We start from the raw sequence: 20,463 nt of genomic DNA on the forward strand, positions 1-20,463 counted from the left end.
GTTGAGGCCAGTCTGGGCCACATGAGACTATGTCTCAAAAAAAAAAAAAAAAGAGCCAGACAGAGAAGAGAGTGAGTGTCTGGTGTTGTATCCCCCTGCTCCCATTCTATCATTGAGACATGGAAAAGGAGGCCAGCTAGCAGCTGATGTGTGTGTAGTGGGGGTTGGATACGGATGCGAGCAGAGATATGGACAGTCAATAGGGGTATGCTAACTTTGTGGTTTGTAGTATCTTTCCAGGAGGAAGCTGATCCAGATGTCTGTGCCAAGGTCTCTCTCCCAGCTGGGTGCACAGGCTGGGAGAAACATCTGGACTGCTCTGTCATATGTCCAGGCAGAGGGTTGATTCTGACTAGAGCATCAGAACCAGGTCCTGGGGTCATCGTGTCTTCTTTCCAGTGATCACCATGTAATGTTCAGGCAAGAGAGACAGGGGACACTAAAGGGACACAGGAAGAGAAAGGGTGTGTGCATATGTATGTCTGAAAGTTCCTACAGAGGCAGAGAGTCAAGAACTCCAGTACAATCAGCATTTAACAATAGTGGACATAAAGACAATATGGCATTTTTCTAGAGTCTTTTTTTGTTCTTTTTAAACATATGGTCTCAAAAAAACAAAAAATAGCCGGGCGTTGGTGGCGCACGCCTTTAATCCCAGCACTCGGGAGGCAGAGGCAGGCGGATCTCTGTGAGTTCAAGGCCAGCCTGGTCTCCAGAGCGAGTGCCAGGATAGGCTCCAAAGCTACACAGAGAAACCCTGTCTCGAAAAACAAAAACCAAAAAAAAAAAAAAAAAAAAAAAAAAAAAAAAAACCCAAAAAAACAGCAACAACAACAAAAAAAAACAAGCAAGAAAAAAATGCCAGGTAGTGGTGGTTCATGCCTTTAATATTAGGGCTGGAAAGATGTCTCAGCTGTTAAGAACACTAGTTGTGCCAGGCAGTTGGGATGGCGGTGGTGGCGCACACCTTTAATCCTAGCACTCAGGAGGCAGAGGCAGGTGGATCTCTGAGTTCGAGAGCAGCCTGGTCTACACATTGAGTTCCAGGATAGTGAGGGCCACACAGAGAAACCCTGCCTCAGAAAACAAAACAAAAAACATATGGTTTGATGTAGTGCAAGCTTGCCTTGAACCTTTTTGTAATGTGTATGGTGTGTGTGTGTGTATGTTTGAATGTGTGGAACATGTATACAGATGTGCTTACACATGTGTTTGAAGGCTGTCAGTCAACACTGGATGTCTGCCTCAACTACTTCAGGATACACATATTTAAATGTATATAATTAAAAAAATCACACTTGGGGCTGGAGAGATGGCTCAGAGGTTAAGAGCACCGATTGTTCAAGATAGCCATCTTGCTATCCCTTTTCATCTTATTTTTGGAGACAGGATCCAGAACTCAGAACTCACTATTCCAGTCAGGCCAGCAAGCTCCAGGGATTCTATTGCCTCCCATTTTCAGGGTTACAGGCAGATGCCACAATGCACAGCTTTTTTCAAGGACATTGGAAGGTGATTGTGCTTTCAAAGGAAGGCGCACTTTCCCCATGAAGTCACCTCCCCAGACCCAAAGGGGAACTCCTGATCCTCCTGTCCCCAATTCCTGAGTGCTGGGGTTATAGATGTGCACTACCACACCCAGGAGATGCAGTGCTGGGATGGCTGTGTGAAGGCTAGGCCAGCACTCTGTGGCTCCTCCTGTGGCCACAAGTCCTTTGGCAGTAAAGAAAGTAAGTTCTGTCCCAAGACACTTGAGACTCCAGAGTATGTAATCCGGGCACCTGAGCTGGTGTCTTGCCTGACTCGGTTCCTGGGTGGCTGCTGGGGTCACACCACCAAAAGCATACATATAACCAGAAAAAATAAAGAAAGAAATAAAGGTAACACTTTTTTTTCTTTTTCTTTCTTTTACTTATTTAAAAAGGCCTTAGCGGCAGGAATATAGTGTAAAAATCATTGGAAAAACTAAAAGGCATCGATACATATCCGAATATACTTTGTACATAAATTACATTTCCTTTAGTCTTTCTGAGTTGAGGTCCTGATTCGGCTCTGAGGTCTAATAATCAAGGGGGCCTGGGAGCTGCACGTTTAGTCCGGAACAGTCCACCATGTACACTGGCCACTGCTAGAGAGAGGGGACAGAGGCACCAGGTTAGGACTCCAGACGACACGAAGGAACTCCCAGAATAACTAGCTGGCTCTCTTTCAGGGCAAACTCAAATGTTACTGATGCAGCTACTGACCTCTCTGGGGCCACACAGGTAGAGCCTGGTGTGACTGTCCCCAGCCTGTGTTCCAGGGGTTCAACACGTGGATTAGACACCAGAGGGAGCTGAGTGAGCAGGCACAGTAAACACCGTATGCCCAGCCTCACCCCACAGACTGTCCCACCTCTCGGGGCAAAAGGAATACTCAATGATAAAAATAAAGGTAGGAAAAAAATTGCAATTCTGGGCTTTCCAGAGTACCAGAAAGGGACTGAAGGGACACACAAAGGGTCTAGAAATCCTAAAATCAGTCTTTCTTTCCCTTCTTTCCTCCATTCCTTTTTGTTGAGACAGTCTCACGTAGCCCAGGCTAGCCTCCAATTTCTCATGTACTGAGGCTGGGGTTACAGGTGTGTGCCACCATGTCCAGTTTATGCTGGGGACATAACCCGGGGCTTCATGCTGACTGGGCCACACCCCCAGCTCTGTTTAGCAGTTTTCTTTGAGACAGAATCTCAAATAGCCCAAGCTGGCCTTGAACTTGTAGGACTATAGGCATATGCCACCACAACCAGTTTTTTTTTACATGTTTTCCTCCGAATCAGGCAAGAGCCAAACTCAGCAACATGGCCGACAGATGATGGAGGTAGAGTTCTGTCATGTGACCATCTACCCTCTGGCTCCCACTGTCCTCATTTACACACATCGCTGGTGACACACACACTTCAAGCACTGCACTGATTGCCCAGACCCCTCAGTCTATCTTGTGGGCAAGACAAGTGCATGTGCCTGCACCTCTGAGGCTGGCTGAGTCCCTCTTAGAGCCCAGTGCCTCCCAGTTCCTGGAGCTGTGGGCGGCCCTGCCCGAGGGAGGGGCAAAGGCCACACAGAATTAGGGTGAAGTTCAGATCTGCGTGACTTTACCACGAGGGAGATCTGGTTGGTGGATGCCACAGACTCTGGGTTAGAGGACGAGGATGAAGAAGAGGAAGAGGAGGAGACCGAGTTGCCTTCCGAGACCCGCTTTCTCTTGCGCTTGGGAATGTCTTTGGCTGGTGGAAGAAACAGTTGCTGAGGCCGGATGCTGGGGGCCCTTCTGTGTCGGCCTCCTGAACTCCCTGGAGAAAGCCCTTGCTTTTAGAATTTTAGTGTTTGGTTCCCCTCCCCCCCCCAAATGTCTGGGAATGGAACCCAGGGCTTTGTATATGAACCATACTCCTAGGCCCTTATTAGGCAGGTGCTGTACCGCTGTGCTGAAACCACATCCTTTTATAGCAACCTAGGCTCTGTGACTCTCTACCCACTAAGTGGCTAAGGCTCCATGGTCTAGCCTTATTCCCCAAGCAGGTATATGGGCCAGTTGTCTGGCTCCTATTCACCTACCTGCTTTGCTGGTAGGTGAATCTCCCCTCACCCACCTCAATGGGCTCAGGCTCAGTACAGGGCTCCAGCTCACCTAGATCAGTCCATTTTCAGTATGGCTATTTCCCCAAGACCTTCAAAAGTCCTGAGCTCCTCTTTCCACTTCCTACCAAAGTGTCTTGGTTTGCTATGTTGAGACAGGGTCTCGAGTAGCCTAGGTTGGCCTACAAGTCACTGTGTAGCTGAAGCTGGCCTTGACTCCTGATCCTCCTGCCTCCACCTCCCAAGTACCAGGATTAAAGGTGTGTGCCACTATACCTGATTTACGTGGTGTTAGGGAAATTGTAACAGGACTTTGTTCATACTCTCCCGACTGATCCACACCCCAGCCTTACTTATTTCTCTTTTTAGAAATATTTATTTATGTATGCATATATGGCACATGAATGGAGGTCAGAGGACAACTTGCAGGACTTGGCTCCGTTTCTCCATCACGTGGGTTCTAGGGATTTGAACTCAGGTCATCAGGTTTATCAGCAAGCACCTTTATCCACTGAACCATCCCCAGGTCTGTGCCTGCCTGTGCTTTTTTTTTTTTGAAGGCAACAGACTGGTCCCCATGAGGCAGAAGGCTGGCCTCTCCTGCATCTGACTCACCTGGCACCTTGGCATCATTGCAGACTTCTGCAAAAGGTCTGAAAAAGAGAAGCAAGGCCACAGTTAGGTGGTTTCCTCTCCTCACCCGCTCCTTGGGATATGGACACTTACTCTCCATAGTTGAGAGATATAGCTGTTGAGGCTACAGCCAGGTCAGTTCACACTATAGTTTTTACACCCTAAGTGTTGCCCAATGGTCCATGTGTTAAATGTATGGTTGCCAACTTGGCACACTAGACCTTTAAAAGGCAGGTCCTACTGGGAGGGACAGGTCATTGTGGTCATGGCCTTAGTGGGGATCATCATACCATTGCTTCCTCTTCTCTTTCTCTCCCTGCTCCCTGGCTCTCATGAGGTGAGCAGCACCTTCCACCATGCATATGCTCCCATCAAAACCAGGCTCAAGTGACCAGAGCACAAAAACCCTCAAACTGTTTTCCTTTTGAGAAGAGCCTCACTATGTAGCCCAGGCTGGTCCATCCTCTTCTTTCTTCCTCTCTATTACTGGGATTATAAGAATACATTAGCACACCATGATCCCTCAAACATTTCTTCTCTTTTTGTTTAAAATTTTTTTATTACATGTATTTATTTTGTGTGTGTCTGTGCACAAGTGTGCCCAGGAGAGATCAGAGGACAAATTGTGGGAGTCAAGTCAGTTCACTCCTTTTAAGATGTGAGTCCCAGGAAACCTTACTTAGGTTGTCAGGCTTGTTGACAAGTACCTTTACTTGCTCAGTCCTCACCAGGGACCTCTGCGTGCATGTGCGTGACAGTATGCACGTGTGTGTGGGGGCACAGGTTAATGTTGGGTATCTTGCTCAGTTACCCTCCATGTTATTTTTATTCTAAAGAATTATTTACTAGTCGGGCATTGGTGGCACAGCCTTTAATCCCAGCACTTGGGAGGCAGAGGCAGGTGGATCTCTGTGAGTTCAAGGCCAGCTTGGTCTCCAGAGCGAGTGCCAGGACAGCCTCCAAAGCTACACAGAGAAACCCTGTCTTGAGAAAAAAAAAAAAAAAAAAAAAGAATTATTTATTTACTTATGTACATGTGTATACACAGGTGTTTGAGCCTGTGTGAACAGGAGGAGGCCGGAAGAGAGGGTACTGGTGTCTTTCTTTACCGTTCTCCACCTATTCCTTAAGGCACAGTGTCTCCTTGAAGCTGGCACTAATGCTTTCTCACGGGACTGGAGAAAGCAAACTCCAGAGATCATACTGTCCTGACCCTACTCGTGGGGCCACAGGCGCCATGCGAGTCATCTGGGCACTGGAACCCAAGCTCCAGCTCTCACGATTATGCAGCAGATATATTTACCTGTTGACCTTTAACCTCTCATATTCTGGTCTCCATGTTATACTTTTAGGCAGAAACTCTCACTGAACCAGAAGCTCACTAATTTGGCTCCCCTGAATGGCCAGTGTGCCCCAGAAATCCTCTTGCTTTTACCTCCCCAGTGGTGGGATTACAGGTGCACACTGTGGGCCCTGGGGATCTGAACTCAAGTCTTCATGCTTGTATGACAAGCATTTTGTACCAACTGTGACATCCCCCAAGCTCCTACCCCAAACTTTTTAAAAAAAGATTTAATTTTTTCAGAATTCTTTTTTTTATTATATGACTTTCTGTGTGCACATGTATGTGTGCCATGTTTGTGCACAGTGCCCAAGGAAGTCAGAGGAAGGCATCGGATCCCCTGGAATTGGAGTTACAGAAGTTGTGAGCTATTATGTGGGTGCTGAGAATCAAACCTGGGTCCTCTATGAGAGCAACAAGTGCTCTAAACTGCTAAGCCATCACTTCAGCCCTGTCCTTAAACATCTTGAGTACAGAGGATACTTGAGAAATTATGAATTGTGGGCTAGGTAGAGTGGCTCATGTCTGTAATCCCGGCACTTAAGAGGTGGAGGTAGGAATATTAGGTGTGCAAGGTCAGCTTCAGCTATATAGTGTGTTCCAGGCCTGGGCTAAATGAGCCTTTGTTTCAAAACAAACAAAAAAATTGGAGTTGGTTTTCTTTTCTGACTCAGGGTTCTCTGGCGGAGCCCGCTGATCTTGTCCTGGGCCAGGGTGGCACCTTTCCCTCTCCCGCAGCCCTTGCCCTGCTGTCTACCCTGTCGCACTCACTGGAGTTGGTTGATGATAACCATCCGTACATTCTCCCTGGCCTTCAGGATCTTCTCCAGCCGATGGATATCATAGGTGTTGGGGTTCCGGAAGGGAATGTCATCCGGGAGGCCTTTCACTTCCACAGCATCTGGGCTGTCACGGATCAGTTTGTAAGGGACCAACACAGGCCGATTCAGTCCCAGGGCCTCACCTAGAGAGTGACGGTCAGAACCAGAGAAAGATGCCCCCATGTCAGAAGGTAAAACACTGCAGGGAAGGCATCGTGATGCTGACAGCCCAACTCAGCAGCCATCCCACCCCAGGGACAGCGACACCATCCACATACATCACTGTGAAGAACATACTGGTCATCCACAGGTTCTAGAATTACCTAGAAGACATACCTCTGGGCACATCTGCACATGAGGAAGTTTCCTGATTGGGTTAACTGACGTGGGAAGACCCACCCTAAATGTGGGAGGCACCATGTCATCGGCTGGGTTCCAGAACTGACTTAAAATGGACAAAGTGAACTGGGCACCCGCATTCATCTCTCTGCTGCCGGACTGCAGATGTGATCAACTGCCTCATGCCCTTGCCCTAGGGACTAGTTTTAATCTGTGACCCAAGATAAGCCTTTCTTTAAGTTGGGTATTTTGTCACAGCAACTAGAAAAAAGTAACTAGCACATATACCATCAGTCACTGTGGGCGTGCAAGCTGCCCCGTAGACCCACCCCGGCCACCTGGAGGCACTGACCGTATTTCTCATTGAAGAGCTCCTTCACCTGCTCTCGGAGGATCACCTTCTCACCGAGCCTGTTGGCGTCATCCTCATCTGCAGGGAGACAATAGGACTACAGGGCTACTACACACTTCTCTCATGTGCTGTGGCGCTGGCCTGCTGGGCAACCTCTCTAGATACCGCCTTCTCCACTGCAGCTGCTCTGGTCTCATAAGTATTCCCACACACTCATTTCACTCAAATTCATCTATCCACCCACCCACCCCCCATCCATCCACACACCACCCACTACTCACCTCCCATCCATCCACAGACACACCACACCCACTCACCTCCTATCCATCCACACACCACCCACTACTCACCTCCCATCCATCCACAGACACACCCACTCATCCTCCCAATCGCCTGAATTTCCCAAGCAGCATCCTCGTACAGGATAGGCATAAAGCACACCAAGAGGAGCTAACAGTGTAGGGGATACTAGTCACAGCCCCAGAAACAGGTGTGATGGGACACTCAGAAGGTGACAAGAGGTATCACCCAGAGGACTGGAATGCTTCCCTTGTTGCTTTTTTTGACTTTTCAAAGACAGGGTCTTATACTGTTGCCTCACCCAGCCTTGAACACAACCAACCTCTCTCAGTCTTCCAAGTGTTGTGTTTAGAGGAATGTTCCCACATGACCTGCTTGGTGCTGTGGATGGAGCCAGAGTGTACAGCTTGCTGTATAAGGGTTTCTCTGTGGCTTTGGAACTTGTCCTGGAACTCACTCTGTAGACCAGGCTGGCCTCAAACTCACAGAGATCCCCCTGAAAGGTGTGTGCCACCACCACCTGGCAATATGTAGTTTTGCCAGCCTGAACTCAGAGAGTTCCCCCTGCCTCTGCTTCTCAGTCTTGCATTTAAAGATGTGTGCCACCACTCCCAATTTATTTCTTATTTTTATTAATGTGTAAGTCACATGTATGCAGTATCTGAAGAGTCCAGAAGAAGGTGACGGGGCCCCCGGAGCTGGCATTATAGGAGGCTGTGAACTGCCCAACCTGAGTGCTTAGAGCTGGACATCATTTTAATCCCAGCACTGGGAGGCAGAGGCAGGTAGATCTCTAGGCCAGCCTGGTCTACACAGTGAGATCCAGGACAGCCAGGGAGACTGTTTCAAAAAACAATCCTCCCCCCAAAAGACCTAGGGTTAAGATATCTGCTACTAACCTGATAACCCCAGTTCAAACTCCAAGACCTACGCATTACAAAGATAGAACTGACTCCCATAGTTGTCCTCTGACCTTCACATATTCAGTGTCACAAGCACCCACACCTTCTTACAGGGCTAACAACAACAAAAATGTGCTATGAGATAATCCTTCTGTACACTGTATGAATATCTGTCACCAAGATTGGTTTAATAAACAAGCTGACCCCCACCCCACCCTGACTGCCTAATGTGGCTGGTGGCCATGCCAGGCTAATGTCCTACCAATTCAATTAAAGGTGCTGGCTGCTTTTATTGCCATTGGTGGTCTTTAGAAGTTAATGTCTGTGTGTTTGCATTTGTGCCTGTACACCGGTGGAACCCTTCCTCAGGACTCTTACGTTTTGAGAGTGTCTCACATCTAGAACTGGCCAAGTTGGTTAGGCTCGCTAGCTCACAAGCACCAGGGACCTACTTGTCTCTGCTCCCCAGAGCTGGGACGCCAGCCATACCTGTCCTTTTCTCTGTGGGTTTGCTGATTCGCTGAATGAGTCATCCCCTGAGCCCCTCTGCTTCATAATTTACATAAGTGTTTTTGGAATCTTATAGAAAGGTTCCAGGGCTCCCTCAACCTCCTGGATCATGAGAGCCTCTTATTTACAAACCCAAGAACACAGAAGTTCCTTCCCAACCACACATTCGGTGCAGGACTTGAGATCTTTAACCCATCCAGGGGCAGAGTGAGTCACAATGGCCCTGGCTGAGTTTCCATATACCCAGAATGGTCAGGGTCTCCCAGACACCACCCTGTGGCCCAATGGCTCCTTCTGGAATAAAGGAGGAAGCATAGGGCCAGAGAGGCCTCCCTGCCCCACCCTGGCAAAGGTCAGCGCTTACCAGGAAGACAGTAAAGCAGTCATTACTGCAGCCATATTAACAGAGAGTAGCCTAGATAATGACATGGAGGAAGCACAGCTGGCACTGGAATTGTGGCATCACTGGATACTGAGAAAGGACAGTGTTATTTAGCTCTCAAAACCAAGATAGAGCTGGGAGGGTAGAAGGGGAGGGAGGTAGGGATTAGAGGACCAGAGCCAGGAAACTATCCCTCCAGCCTTGGGGTATGGGACACAGAAGGGCAGAGGGAATTCTGAAGAAATGAAGGCCTAGAGATAGTGAGACAACCTACCTGAAATTGTAGATTGTAAGGGGCCTTATCCAAGACCACAGAGATTAAGTTAGTTAACGTATCCAACATCACAGAGAGTAAGTTAACTTATCTATGATCATATATAGTGAGCTAACTTATCCAAGATTATGGAGTAAATTAACTTATCTAGGATTATAGACCACAAGTTAACTTATCTAACGTCACAGCACAGGAATGGCAAACATAGTTCCTAAAGGGACAAAAGGGACTGTTCCCCTCCTTGCTCCCTGATTGTCAACACCAACCCCAAGACTGGTCTCCAGGCCTATGTCAGGTCCCCTTCTCCCTGATGCTCTCCTTAGTTTCAAGGTGACAGTAGACTGTACCAAGAGGGGCTTAGCAACCTGTGTGTGGCAACCCTTTTCCTCTCAGCTGGGCCTCAGACGAAGCTAGAGAAATGGCCTGTCTACTTTCCTCAGTGACATACTGATGTTATAAAAGATTTACCAATAAACTTGCTTGGAAAATATTAAGTTGGCCATGCTGGTGGTGGCACTTAGGAGGCAGAGGCAGGTGGATCTCTGAGCTCTAGGCCAGCCTATGGAAGGAGGGACCTGGGAGTGGGGTGGGCACACGACTGGAAAGCAACTTAGAGATGAAAGAGAGCCTAAAAATCCAGTGTGATAGCTTAAACCTACATAAAGCCACAAGGGATTCCTGTTCTGGGCTGGTTTCTCTTTAGGAGCAGACTATTAGTTTTAATTTTTTTCCTCCTCTTATTCTATGAATGCTTGGAATAAATTCTCATGGGGGTAGGGTGGGCTTAATTAATCTGCCCTAACAATTTCTGGAAATTGAACCTGAATTGGGAAGTCTATTGTGGGGTGTCCTAGATTAAACCGTGACTGTTGAGAATTTGGATCCAGCTCCCTAGGGAGCTCAGGTTTCTGGGCAGTGGGGACCCAGCACACAAAAGCTCATTAGGCCTAATCCAGGGTGCACACCTAAGTTCTGAGCATCTGAGATGGCCTTGGCTTTGTGCTCTAGAGTAGAGAGAAGGCAACCCTTCCTGATCTTTTGGCTTTTTGGGTTTTTTTGTTTTGTTTTGTTTTGTTTTCCCAAGACAGGGTTTCTCTGTGTAGCCCTGGCTGTCCTGGATCTGGATCTGTAGACCAGGCTGGCCTCGAAATCAGAGATCTGCCTGCCTCTCTCTGCCTCCAAAGTGCTGGGATTAAAGGCGTGTGCCACCACTACCCTGCTGATCCTTGCTGTTTTATAGATAAGGACACTGGTGCTCAAAAGAGCTGAACTGGCTTGCTGCTGTCACAAGGGAAGCTGGCAGCTCTGCTTTGCCTGTGGGGACCCCAGTGTACCCATTTTTCCTTGACAGTGGACTGACACTGGACCTGCGGTCAGAGGAAGCAATCATGATGACATACGTATTCGTATGCGTATGTGCATGTGTGTGTACCAAGTGTCTGTAGTGGCCAGAAGTGGGCACGTGGACCCTTTGGTGCTGGAGTTACAGGCAACCATGAGCCACTCGATACAGTTGTTAAGAAGAGACCTCAGGTCTTCTGGAAAAGCAGCAAATACTCTTAACCTGAGTCATATTTCAAGTCCTTATTATTCAGTTTTAAGACAAGGTCTCCTATAGCCCCGGCTAGCCTCAAACTTACGATGTAACTGAAACTGGCCTTGAACTTCTCCCAGGTACTGGGATGACAGATGTCTATCACCACAGCCTACAGAGGAAGTGACAGGCTGTCTGGAAGCTCATAACTGGCAGCAAAGGGAAGTGGGTCCTGTCAGGTACTGTGACAAGGGAACAGCTCTTGCTGTGACAGGGTTTGCAGCAAACCCTGGAGGGAATATTCTCTTTGGTAAGTGATTCACTACCCAACCTCTGCTTGAATGCCTCCAGGGACAGGGAGTTCACTACTTCCAAAGCCGCCCCCTTACCACCCCCCAGTAGATCTGAAGAATCAGGCTTTTAGACAAGCGTCACCTTCATTTTCCATCTTTTCCACCACCTTCCTCCCCAGCCACTCCATCCCCTTCTAGATCTTAATTCATCTCTCTCTGGGACCACCACCTGGGCCCAGGCCTCTGTAGTCCTCGGTTCCAGCTTTACCTTCTGCAGTGTACCTGCCCTAGGTGGAAGCTGGTCACCATGGCTACAAAAAAAAGAAAAAAAAATGCAAATCTGACATCATTTGAAAAACAAATCTCTGATGCCTGAAAATAAAACCCAAACCACACTTAGATCAGTACAGACCTGTAATCCCAGCTACTTGGAAGGAAGAAGAGGAGGATTGCAAATTCCAGGCTAGCCTGGGCTACATAACAAGACACTGTCAAAGACAGGCAGGCAGACAGCTGGCTAGGGGTATAACTCTATTGGTAGGGTGCTTGCCTAGCATGCATGAAGCCCTGGGCTGCATCTCCAGTAGTGCACAAAAAACCCAGCATGGAGTACACACCTGTAATCCTAGCACTTTGGAAGTATCTTGGAGGCTGGAGGGTCAGAGTTCAAGGTCATTCTTGCTGTCTAGCAAGTCCAAGGCTAGCTTGGGATACCTGGGACACTCTGTTTCAAACAACAACAAAACAAACCTAGAGTGGGAAGGCGGAGCTTGTCTGTTTCCTCATCCCAACCTGGAAAATGTTGCCTCCCCAGGCTGGCAGCTATACCCTAACCTCCAGATTTGAGTGGCTTGTCACTGGAGTGAAAAACTCCACCTGAAGGTGGCCATTGTGTGTATTTGTGGAAACCAATCTATAGCTATTTTTGGAGTACTTCAACTGTGCATACTATCCATACATGTGAATGCCTATACATTCACATGTATGTATAGGCCTGTCTTCCTCTTCTCCCCCCACGATGCTTATTAATTTTAGTAACACTCATTGTTCCAGTGAGTCTTCTGGGATGATACCTCCAACAGTTCTTCCCCACAGGAACCTATGCTCCCCAGCTGGGGGACCCTTCCCTATACAGAAGGGACTGCATCTGCTCCCAGCACCTTTCCTTGCTTGACAAAAGCCAAACTCAAAAGAGATAATGCTCCCATCAGATTGCCTTTAAGCAAGTCTGTAGTACATTTTCTTAATTAGTGATTGATTCGGGAGGACCCAGATCCATTGTGGGTGGGACCACCCCTGGGCATGTTGTGAGGTGCATAAGAAAACAAGGTGAGCAGGCCGTGGAGAGAAAGCCAGTGATTAGAGTTCTTCCATGGCTTCTGCACCAGTTCCTGCCTCCAGCTTCCTGCTATGACTTCCCTCATTAACACTGTGAGTTATAAGCTGAAATAAACCCTTCCTTCCCTAAGATAAACATGATGTTTATCACAGCAACAAAAACCGTCGACAAGATCGGACCAGTCTGACAGAGTGGCAAATATTTGCAATCCCAGCACTGTCATGTGAAGGCAGGAAGATCCTAGGTTTAAGATGATTCTCAGCTAAACATCAAGTTCCCGGTCAGCCTGGTCTACATGAGACACTGCCTCAGGACACAGATGGTATGGGATGGGATGGGGGTGGGGACTAGAGAGATGCCTCAGCAGTTAAGAGTGATTGCTGCTCTTGCAGAAGACCAGGGTTTGGTTCCCAGCACTCACACAGTGGTTCACAACCATCTACAACTCCAGTTCCCTGACCTGCACAGACACTAGGCATACTCCTGGTGCAGGGAAAACAAACACACATGATAAACATATATAAAAATATTAGAAAAATAACAGCAGCAGCAACAACCAACAAACAAAAAGCTAGGGCTAGGGAGATAGCTCAGTGGGTAAGTGTGTAACTTGGAAACATAAAGACCTGATTTGAGCCCCATAGCCTTCGTAAAAAGCAGGACCTGGGCCAGCCACATAACTCAGCAGATAGAACTTGCCTTTCACTTGAAGTTACCCTCAGGCATGTACACACACACACACACACACACACACACACACACACACACACTCACTCCTAAAACCAAACCGAAAAACAAACCCCAACAAGTAAACCAGTTTTAAACTGGAAGTTTAAAAGATTGTTGACAGGACCCATGTTATTGCACATAGTGGCCATGAGGGGGGACAAAGAGACACTCAGCAGGATCAGAGATTTAGCACAGTGGATGGGAGTAGACAGCAAATTCAACCCGGATCCTGCAAATCTCAGCCAGGCTACGGAAATGCTCAGTGACTTTGAGAAATTTTCTTAACCTCTCTGAGTCTGTTTCCTCTTGAAAGAAGTTAACCAACCCCAGAGTGGTGGCACACAGTTACAGTCTGAAGATTCTGGAGGCTGAGGCAGGAGGATCACAAGTTTGAGGACTGTCTGGGTTACATACATATCAAGACTCTGTCCCCAATGCAAGCTGGGTACGGAGGGCAGGGGGAGACCCAGGGAGCTACAGTGGGTTGGCTGACAGATACGCTAACTGGGTTTCTATGGGGTCTGGAGGTTCAACTGCACTTCCTAGACCACTTAGGGATAGGAGTAGCACCATTCACAGTGACATCAGGCAGTCACTTGTGTCAGGGCTGGCCATTGGCTAGGGTTTGAAAAGCTATCAGCCTGGAGCCAAGAGGCTTGCATTCACAAATGAACTCAGGAGCTGGGGGTAAGGGGCCGTGTGGGGTGGGAGCTTGCTATTACCAGGCAGAATGGGGCTGGACCAGGGTCAGAGGCAAGGAAGGGACTTTCTGAAACTTTCACTGGTGGGCAGGCAGTGAAACAGGGCAGTCCCCTGTGTTCACAAGTCCCCAGCTCTCTGTTCACAAGTCCCCAGTTCCCTGTGTTCACAAGTCCCTAGTTCCCTGTGTTTACAAGTCCCCAGCCCTCTGTGTCCACAAGTCCCCAGCCCCCTGTGTTCACAAGTCCTCAGCTCTCTTTCTAAGAAAGCAGTCATTTACCCCTTGGGCTGGCTGCCAGCTCTGGCTCAGCCTCTGGCCACACCCAGGGTTCTCTCCATTGTGGGCACAGAATCCTACAGTCCACCCAGTGAACTGCTGCAGAGGGTACAATAGGGTCAGAGGCTTTTTTGTTTGTTTTGTGGTGAAGTACATGTAATCTTTTTTTTTTTTTTTTGGTTTTTTGAGACAGGGTTTCTCTATGGTTTTGGAGGTTGTCCTGGAACTATCTCTTGTAGACGAGGCTGGTCTCGAACTCACAGATATCGCCTGCCTCTGCCTCCTGGATGCTGGGGTTAAAGGTTGCGCCACTATGCTCACTCTTTTTCTTTTGAGTCAGACTCTCACTGGCTTGGAGCTTGCTTAATAGACCAGGCAGACTGGTCAGTGAGCCTCAGCAATTTGCCCTTCTCCACCTCCCTGGCATGGGGATTACAAGTGTGTACTACTATATGCAGCACTCGTGGGTCCCCGGGATCAAACTCAGGCCCTCGTGTTTGCACAGCCAGTATTTTATAGACTGTGTTATCCTCCCAGCTCCCCTGCACCCTATTGACAACACTCAACACTCACTGAGTTAGCCAGGCCCATTAGAGGTCACTGGGACTCTGACACAGCTGCAACCCTGACTGGGTGAAGCCAGGGGGTTCAGTGCTATCTCTCTGCCCTAGGACCTGTAGGCTTTCTCCACTAACTTGGGGCAGATCAACAGGGAATTGTGGGAACAGCAGGTCAGTACCCTGGGTCCCATTGCTTGAGCCAGGCAGTTGTGCCTATGGTGGACTTGGCTTGGAGCTCCCAGAACTGTGCAAGAACCCCAGGTTCCCAATACCACGTGCCTCCCAAACACACAGAATACCACTTACCAGGCTTTGGGATGAGTCCTTGGAATGGCCTGGAAGGGAAACAGAAGTAGGGTTTAGGGAAAAAACATACAGGACAAGACTACCACCAGGTATACGATGATACTAGCTTGCCAAGGAATCGGTAACAAATGCCTAGGGCCCATTTCACATATTAGCATTTAATGCTTGATTCTTTCAGAGAGGATCTCTTGTAGCCCAGGCTAGCCTTGAACACCCTATGTTATAGCTAAGGATGACCTGGAACCTCTCATCTTCCTGCTGCTACCTCCTGAGTGTTGTGGTTACAGGTGTGTACCACTAAGCCTCATCTATGTGGTGCTTGGGCTTCATGCACACAGGACATGCCTGAAACCAACCAAGCCCTTGATTCCCCTGCCCCAGGATCCACGATTCAATCAGTGACCAGGTTAAGTGTGTATATTGAATTTTTGCTTTCTCAGGGGGCTGGGTATGTCTGTGAGCTGCTGAGGAGCATACAGTAAGAAGGGTGGCCAGTCACTGTGTGGAAACTTCTGAACCCTGTCTGGTCTGCAGTTCCTCTCTAACACCTTGTGGTGGCTTGAAAGAAAATGGCCCCCAAAGGGAGTGGCACTATTGGGAGGTGTGGCTTTGTTGGAGTAGGTATGGCCTGATTAGAGGAGGTGTCACTGTGGAGGCAGGCTTTGAGGTCTTTTGCTTAAACTTCACTTGGCGTTTTAATCAACTTCCTGTTGCCTGCAAGATGCAGGACTCTTAGCTACCTCTCTAGTACCTGCACGCAGCCATGACAATAATGGACCGAACCTCTGAAACTATAAGCGAGCCACCCCAGTTAAATGTTTTCTTTGTAAGAGTTGCCATGGTCATGGTGTTTCTTCACAGCAATACTGACCCTAACTAAGACACTCCCCTATTGCAGAAATTTCTGGAGCCCACTCCCAGTCCCAGCCAGTTTAGTCTCAACTCTTCCCCTTCCTCATCAAGTACCTGGTGACTGTGAACTTGATCTTGTCAGCCACAGCGAGGATCCGTTCCAGGTTCTGGGAGCCAAAGGTGCAGGGTTTGCGGAATGGGATCCCAGGAGGCAGGCCCTCGATGAGGACTGAACCTGGATTGCTTTTGATTCGCTTGTAGGGGACCTGCACTGGGTATTTGATGCCCAAGGCTTCACCTGGATACGAGAAGGACAGTTGTGCCAGTTAAGAGGAAGCAGCAGAACAGGGCGTGCAGCATAAGTATGCCAGCGTCTCTCCCATTGGGCACAGGGCACAAGACTGTAGAGCAGCGGTCCTCAACCTTCCTAATGCTGCGACCCTTTAATACAATTCTTCTTGTTGTGGTGACCCCCAACCATAAAATCATTTTATTGCTACTTGTGGTGGATTGAAAGAAAATGGCCCCAAAGGGAGTAGCACTATTAGGAGGCGTGGCCTTGTTGGAGGAAGCGTGTCGCCATGGGCAGGCTTTGAGGTCTTTTTCTCAAGCTTCATTCAGTGTGACAGTGACTTCCTGTTGCCTCTGAGTCAAGATCTAGGACTCTCAGCTCCAGCATCACATCTGCCCACCTGTCACTATGCTCCCCTTCCTGATCATAACGAACCAAACCTCTGAGACTGTAAGCTGCCACCTCAATTCAATGTTTCCTTTGTAAGAGCTGCCATGGCCATGGTGTCTCCTCACAGCAATAGAAACTGAAACACTGCTTCATAACTGTAATCTTGCTACTGTTAGGATTGTAATAAGAATATCTGATATGCAGGGTATCTGATGTGGGACTCCCCCAATGGGGGTGACCCACAGGTTGAGAAGCACTGCTGGAGAAGGCATAAATCCACACTGGGTGGGTCTTGAGTACAGAGAGTAAGAATGTGTGGTTCCAGGTGCTGGCCAGGGAGGTAATTAGTATTTCTCAGACTCTGGGCTGTACCGCACACCTGCCTCTAGGACGGGAACCTTCTCCCGAGACTGCGGTTCTCAGATTCACAGTCAGGACCCACACAGAATGGATGGGACGCTCCTCCTAGCAGCAAGGACATGAGGGACCACTGTCTACCTGGTCTCAGGACCCTTCCCTTCTTTCTTTCCCTCAATTTATTTCGAGACAGTCTTGGCTGGTCCGGGACTCCCTATGTAGACCAGGCTAGCCTTAAACAGAGGCCTCTGCCTCCCAAGGACTGGGATTAAAGGCCCAGTACAGAACAAGTTCCAGGATGGCGTTACACAGAGAAACTGTCTTGAAAAACCAAAACCAAAAAGAGCCATCTCTCCATACCTAACATCTCTTTTTTAAATTCTTTTGATTTTTGAGAAGGATGTCATGTAACTCAGGCTGACTTCCAACATGCTATGAGCTGAGGATAACCTCCAACTTCTGATCCTCCTGCCCCTGCCTCCTGAATGCTGGGGTGACAGGTGTGCCTACCATCACACCCAGTTCATGTGGTGCCATGGACTGAACCCAGTGCTTCACACATGCTCAGCAAGTAGTCTACCAACTGAGCCACACCTCAGTCCCTATTAAAAAAAAAAAAAAGAAGCTTTAAATTACATTTTATTTATTTAGATGTGTATATATGAGCGCATGTGTGCACATCCCATGGCGCACATGGTGGAGGGAAGAGGGCAACTTGCAGTTGTTGGTTCTCTCCTTTCCTGTATGCCAGTTCACCAGTGAGCATTCTCTCTCTCTCTGTCTGTCTCTCTCTGTCTCTCTGTCTCTGTCTCTCTGTCTCTGTCTCTCTCAATCCATATTCTGTAGTTCCTGCTGTCAGGAAACTCACAGCAGTCCTGCTGCTGCAGCTTCCCAGTGATGAGATTACAGGTGTGCACCACTAACACATCTTACACTGTGTCTGTTTTCTATTCCCCAGCACTTGGCATGTCATAGACGCTGAAGAAACACCTAAGAGCTGGTAAGACATCAGTGTGCACAGGTGGTTGCCATCAAACCTGGCAGATTAAGTTTGATTCCCAGAACCCCACACGGCAGAACAACACAGCCAACTACTGCAAGTCTGATTACCATGCTTGTGCTGGGGGTATGTATACGCATCCATATACAAAGCCACACACACAGTAAATAAATAAATAAATAACCAACCAACCAAATAAATAAATAAATGAATAAATAAATAAATAAATGTGTTTTTTTGTTTTTGTTTTTTTAAAAAAGGAAGCCGGACGTTGGTGGCGCACGCCTTTAATCCCAGCACTCGGGAGGCAGAGGCAGGCGGATCTCTGTGAGTTCGAGACCTGCCTGGTCTACAGAGCGAGTGCCAGGAGAGGCTCCAAAGCAATACAGAGAAACCCTGTCTCAAAAAAAAAAAAAACAAAAAACAAAAAACAAAAAACAAAAAGGAGAGAGAGAGAGAGAGAGAGAGAGGAAATACCTATAGACCAACTTCTTTGCCAAATGTGAAGTTGGCCACATGCAGGAAGCTGCCCACCTCTCCCTCCACCTGACCCCTGCCTGTAACTCACCATATTTCTTGTTAAACAGGTCTTGGACTTGTTCCCTAAGTGTGTTGGCGATGTCAATCCTTGAGAGTCTGGTGTCATAATTTTCTGTAAAGTAAGTACAATTATGGACAGAGGCTGTTACATTAAAAGGCACTTGGTGACTTTTACAGGAAAACGATTTCCTAATTACAGCAAACTCCTTCTCTGGCAATTAGCAGATCTTTGGAGTGGGCTCCTCAGAGTCCTTCAAAACCAGTCTCCACGAGACTCAGTGTGTGAGTTTGTTTTGTTTTCTTCCTGGAAGGACTCACACTGTTTCCACAACAGCAATGAGATGAAATTAAGTTAATTGTTGACATTTGAAAACCAACAAACTAATAAATAACCCTGGAAGTGAGACACTAGGGAGAGGGGGTTTCTGTGTCCTCAGCTGGGTAGGAGTTGGAACAAGGGCTTCAAAAAGCTCAGAGGGAGGGCCGGGCGTTGGTGGCGCATTTCTTTAATCCCAGCACTCGGGAGGCAGAGGCAGGTGGATCTCTGTGAGTTCGAGACCAGCCTGGTCTCCAGAGCGAGTGCCAGGATAGGCTTCAAAAGCTACACAGAGAAACCCTGTCTCGAAAAACAAAAAAAAAAAAAAAAAAAAAAAAAAAAAAAAAAAAGCAAAAAAAAAAAAAAGCTCAGAGGGAAACAGAGGACTAGAAATTTGAGTGTCCACTCAGGGCTATTTATTACTTGGTGGTACAGGGGATGGAGCCCAGGGCATTGCAGAAGGTACAGAGATACTCTACTTCCACTACAGAGGCATGCTGTCAGCCCCTCACTGGGGCACTCTAGGTAGGTGCTCTACCGCTGAGTCACACCCCAGCCCCTCACTGGGGAATTCTAGGCAGGTGCTCTACCACTGAGTCACACCCCAGCCCCTCACAGGGGGATTCTAGGCAGGCGCTCTACCACTGAGTCACACCCCAGCCCCTCACTGGGGGATTCTAGGCAGGTGCTCTACCACTGAGTCACACCCCAGCCCCTCACTGGGGGATTCTAGGCAGGGGTTCAACCACTGAGCCACACCCCAGTGCCTCACTGGGGAATTCTAGGCAGGTGCTCTACCACTGAGTCCTGTTGCCAGCTCTTCACAGGGTGGGGAGGACACTTGGCAAGGTCTACCATCCTGAGGTAGTGTGATTAAGGACCCCCAAGTACCAGCATATCAGGACTGCACCTTTGACCTCAGGAAGGGTGCATCTTATCCTGGCCTTAGGAGAGCAAGGATATGGATGGCAGTGGAAAGAGAAAATGACCTCTGGTGTTTCAAATGCAGTCCTGGTGACATTCTCAGTCCCCTAAGGCTTGGATATAGGGATCTACACAGGGAGTGGTAAAATACACACACACTGCCCTCGCTGTTCCAGCTGCCTGGGAGGAGAGTGAGGCACTGAGGTGACCAGCAGCTGGTCCTCTGTGAGGTGACCGTCACTCTGGGACTCTCACCGGCCATGCCCATTAGTTCTCTAAGCTGTGCACACATAGGATGGGATAGATTTTCAGCTATACCCTGATGGCACGGATGTGGGATGACCTCACACCAAAAAGTACCAGGAGTCTCCCCCTTGATCCAGCTGCAAGTCCTCCTTTAACAGTTTCCTATACCCCACTGCCCGTCTCCCTGCCCGCTTTCCTGGTTCTTCACAGCCACCATCCACTCCTTCAATTTCAAAGTAGTAAGAGCTGGGTTGATGAATGACTACAGAAAGGTAGATGGCTATTGCCTAGATAGGGAAGCTAGCCCTGGAGTCCTGTGCTGAGGTGTCCCCCTATTGAC

At 48.4% G+C, this 20,463-nt stretch overlaps 1 protein-coding gene across 13 annotated transcripts in view; it reads right to left on the bottom strand.

The window, feature by feature from the left end:
* Positions 1-866: 866 nt before the first annotated feature.
* Gtf2ird1 (GTF2I repeat domain containing 1) overlaps positions 867-20,463 on the bottom strand; it is an 88,700-nt gene continuing 69,103 nt past the window's right edge. For 4 of the 13 annotated variants that reach the window (XM_027416125.2, XM_027416126.2, XM_027416120.2 and 1 more), the window contains 7 exons: positions 18,666-18,749; positions 16,173-16,356; positions 15,207-15,235; positions 7,102-7,179; positions 6,361-6,553; positions 4,230-4,267; positions 2,140-3,328 (listed from right to left, as the gene is read on the bottom strand). In XM_027416125.2, the coding sequence (XP_027271926.1) occupies positions 2,970-3,328; positions 4,230-4,267; positions 6,361-6,553; positions 7,102-7,179; positions 15,207-15,235; positions 16,173-16,356; positions 18,666-18,749 (965 nt within the window). In that variant the 3' untranslated portion in view covers positions 2,140-2,969. The other 9 variants (XM_027416131.2, XM_027416122.2, XM_027416129.2 and 6 more) reach the window with 7 other exon arrangements.

This window comes from Cricetulus griseus, chromosome 4 (assembly GCF_003668045.3).
Source record: "Cricetulus griseus strain 17A/GY chromosome 4, alternate assembly CriGri-PICRH-1.0, whole genome shotgun sequence".
Lineage (NCBI taxonomy): Eukaryota > Metazoa > Chordata > Mammalia > Rodentia > Cricetidae > Cricetulus > Cricetulus griseus.